At 34.7% G+C, this 4079-nt stretch overlaps 1 protein-coding gene across 1 annotated transcript; it reads left to right on the forward strand.

Annotated features, from left to right (window-relative positions):
* Positions 1 to 2957: 2957 nt before the first annotated feature.
* On the forward strand, positions 2958 to 3776 carry LOC125157616 (coiled-coil domain-containing protein 169-like). Its single transcript, XM_047844519.1, has one exon. It carries the CDS (start codon positions 3026 to 3028, stop codon positions 3668 to 3670), a length of 645 nt encoding a protein of 214 aa, XP_047700475.1. The 5' UTR covers positions 2958 to 3025; the 3' UTR covers positions 3671 to 3776.
* The last annotated feature ends 303 nt before the right edge of the window (positions 3777 to 4079 follow it).

A 4079-nucleotide genomic window follows, 5' to 3' on the forward strand; every position in this document is an offset into this window, starting at 1 on the left:
TATATTGCAGCTTTTCAGAAAATGACCTCTGTTTTTTAGGCAATACACATGGAAATATTTTGAAATGATAGAGCATCATGTCAGTTACTCATAAAAGGTTCAGGCAAAAAAGTTCTTTGTACTGTACCTAAAACTTATCTGTAGGTTTATTTCAAAATATTTTAATGTCCTATTAGGTTTTAAAAAACATGATGAATTAAAATTCATGACATTAACAGCATACAACAACAGCTCAAGTTATAAGGGAATAAATTGATTTGAAGAATTGAAGGGTCCTTACATTAAGCAGTATTTAAAGTGGTAATAGCAGGTAAGTTCTAGTCAAAACTACATGTTTTTAGACTAACAACTAAAAGAATAATAAAAGAATGTATTACTAGTAAACTAGAAGATGAAAAATAGAATAAAAAGGACACATCATACTTAGTGGCTGACTTCCAAAGGATAGATTATGGGAAAAGGAAAATATAGTAACTTCATAGTGAAGTAAACTGGCAGACACCATCTTAATCAAGGTTAACATGACCAGTGATAAGTCATGTTGATAGCATATGCCCTCTGATATGATGTGATGAGAAAGGCACTTCATCTCCATGGTACACTCTCTCAAAATCCAATAACCTAATCTAATAATGAGAAAACATCAGACAAACCCAAATTGAAGGACATTCTACAAAATACCTGACAAAATCTGCTCAAAATTGTTAATGTCATGAAAAAGACTAAGAAGCTGTCACAAATCAGAACAGAGTAAAGAGACATGACAACTAAATGCAATGTGGTATTGTAGATTGGATCCTGAAGCAGACTATTTGGACTATTGAAATCCAAATAAAATCCGAAGTTTAGTTAATAATGATGTGAAATGTTGGTTTACTAATTACAACAAAAGATAATATTAGGGAAAATTGCAATTAGGGGAAATTGAATCTGGGTGGGGGGTTTACAGGAACTTTCTGTGTTATCTTTACAATTTTTATGTAAATTAAAAGTATTCCAAAATAAAAATTTTACTTAAACTTCATAAATCCAAAAATAGACAAGAAAAGGAAAAAAAGAAAACAAAGAGCAGGTATAACGAATAGGAAACAAACAGAAAGATGCCAGATATAAACCTAAATATGTCAATAATTACATTAAATATTATTAGATTAATGTTCCAATTGAAGAAACAGTCCAGGGGCGCCTGGCTGACTCAGGCAGTAGAGCGTGCGACTCTTGATCTCTGGGTTGTGAGTTTAAACCCCACATTGGGGGTAGAGCTTACTTTAAAAAAAAAAGACACAGTCCAGCTATATAAAATAAATCAACCATATGCTGCTTTCAAGAGACATATTTTAAATGTAAGGATACAAAATGGTTAAAAATAAACAACATATGGCAAAACAACACATCATGCAAGCAATAACAAAAATGTCAGGATAGCTATATGAATATTATACAGAATTGACTTTACATTCTGGAGGATCTGGAAGGCCGTGCACATACAAAGGGTTGCACACATGCTCAGGGGAGATCAGAGATGGATGACCTTTGGCCCTATACAAGCAGAAAGTAAAAATCAGAGACTTGTAAACTGCCTGAACTTAGAATGAGTGTACCAACACATGCACAGATTCCCTAGGAAAAGGGTGGAAACCTTGTAGGCTCAAAGTGTTTAAGGAAAATATTTGGCAAACAATTGACTGATCACTAAGCTATGATGACCAAAGGATGAAACCTAGGTGGCTAGGCTTAAAAATAAGAACAAGAATTTTAAGAGGAGAAAAAACTGAGCAAAGATTCCAGTTGTCACACACTGCAGGAAAAATAGACACTACGTAATTAGTCCAAGCACATCACTGAACAAAACCAAAGAAATATAGTGCATTATACAAAATAAAAATAAAGCAACAAAGAAACAAGGTGTAGCCCAACAGGAAAAAAAAAATCAGCTCATATAAACTGTCTGCAGGAGGTCCTCCATGATAGATTTAGTACATAAAGACTTCAAATAAGCTATTTTAATATGTTTATCAAAGAACTCAAAGAAAATATGTTTAAAGAATTAAAGGAACGTGTGATGACAACAACTCATCACATCGGAACATTAATAAGGAGATATGAGGGATGTCTGGGTGACTCAGTCAGTTCAGCATCCAACTCTTGATTTCAGTTCAGGCCTCATGGTTTGTGAGATCAAGCCCTGCATTGGGCTCTGCGCTGTCAACTGCTTGAGATTCTCTCTCTCCCTCTCACTCTGCTCCCCTCAACAAATAAACTTTTTTTTAAATAATGAGATATGAATTATAAAAAAGAAATGAATAAAAATTCTAGAGTTAAAAGGCATAACAACTGAAATGAAAAATTCACTCAAGGAGCTCAACAGCAGATTTGAGCAATAGAAGAAAGAATCAGCAAACTCAAAGGTAGATCAATAGACACTATCCAGTCAAAAGAACAAAACGTAAAAAGCATGAAGAAAACTGAAGAAACTTGAAGGCCTGTGAGACACCATCAAACACACCACATATGTATAATGGGAGTTCCAGAAGAGAAAAAGAAAAAAAAGGGGCATAAGTATATAAAGAAATCATGAGTGAAAAGTTCACAAATTTGATGAAAAACAATCTACACACCCAAATTAACTCTCTACATCCAGTCTACATCCACATTCAATGAATTCTGAGTAGTACAAATCCAAAGATATTTATAGCTAGAAAGATCATTGTCAAACTGTTGAAAGTCAAAGCCAAAGAGAAAAATATGAAAACAGCAAGAGGAAAATTACATATGATATACAAAGGAACCACAATGAGATTAACAGCTGATTTCTCATTGGAAACAATGGAGATAAGAAGGTGGTGTTATGACATATTCAAAGTGCTGGGGGAGAAAACTACCAACTAAGAATTCTAGGAGTCAGTTCACCACGGCAACAGCTTATGACAACACTTTCTTCTCCCCAGCTTCTGGGTGTCCCTTCAGGTCTTCTGCTGTAAGCTGTGCTGAGGGGAAGGGTGTGGGAGGTCTCTGACTTCACACCATGGGGGACAGAAGAGGTGATAACTTCGAAAGTAGGGACATTGACTGCCTTAAATTGGAGTTAATGGAAGAAATCCACATGAGAGACTTAGTACAGCTTTCGATACTTGAATTAAGACAGGAGATAGTGAAACTGGAAGCCAAACTCAATACTGAAAATAAAGGTGGTGAATGGAAAACACGTTATGAAGTCCAACTTGGACTGAATGATCATCTAGTAAAGCAAATTGCTACTCTCAAAGAGAAAATGGAAAAACTCCGTGGAGATCCTTCAGATAGACTATCTTCTATTCGTGTCTATGAGCGAATGTCAGTGGAATCCTTAAATACATTACTTAAACAGTTAGAAAAAGAAAAAAGGAGTCTTGAAAATCAAGTGAAAAATTGTGCACTTAGATTGGAACAAGAGTCAAAGGCTTACCACAAAACCAGTGATGAATGCCGTGCATACCTAGCTGAAATGTCTCAGATCTCTAGCTCACACCAAGTTTCTAAAAGGCAACAGATGGATCAACTTCATAGAATGAAACAGAATCATGTGAAAACAGGAAGATGTAATCCAACTAATCAGAAGATAGTAAATGCCAAGAAAGGACCAGCAAAAAAGATTACAAGATCAAACCATTTTCCAAAACTCAATCTGTGATTTCAAAACTGGGTGGATTTCTACTTCTTCCCTTTCTTCATCTGTAATATTCAACTCATGAAGTTAATGTTCAGCACATTTTTGGGGTAATGAAATAATTTTTTTAAAAAAGAGCCATTAAACCTCTTTGGCTCCTCTTCCAGATGTTTGTTCCTTTCTTTGCATGACAGTAATTTTCTTAGTAATTTATTTTAGTTTCAAAAATTCTTCTGGAAAGTAATTTTAGTGACCCTAATATATCTAACAGCAGCACTTGTGATTCTTAAAAAAAATCCTAGGGAACCTGAAGATTGTCATCATTACACTTGCTTTTAATAATCTATCCATGATATGCTTTGATGGTGACATTGCTATTGTATTTGGTTTCTAGTCGGCTGTAATCTGATAATATGAGTTCACGAAAACTTTT

Source organism: Prionailurus viverrinus, chromosome X, assembly GCF_022837055.1.
Source record: "Prionailurus viverrinus isolate Anna chromosome X, UM_Priviv_1.0, whole genome shotgun sequence".
Lineage (NCBI taxonomy): Eukaryota > Metazoa > Chordata > Mammalia > Carnivora > Felidae > Prionailurus > Prionailurus viverrinus.

Bases quoted from the DNA above. Each gene is read 5' to 3' on its own strand.
- LOC125157616 (XM_047844519.1), top strand. From the start codon at position 3,026: ATGGGGGACAGAAGAGGTGATAACTTCGAAAGTAGGGACATTGACTGC.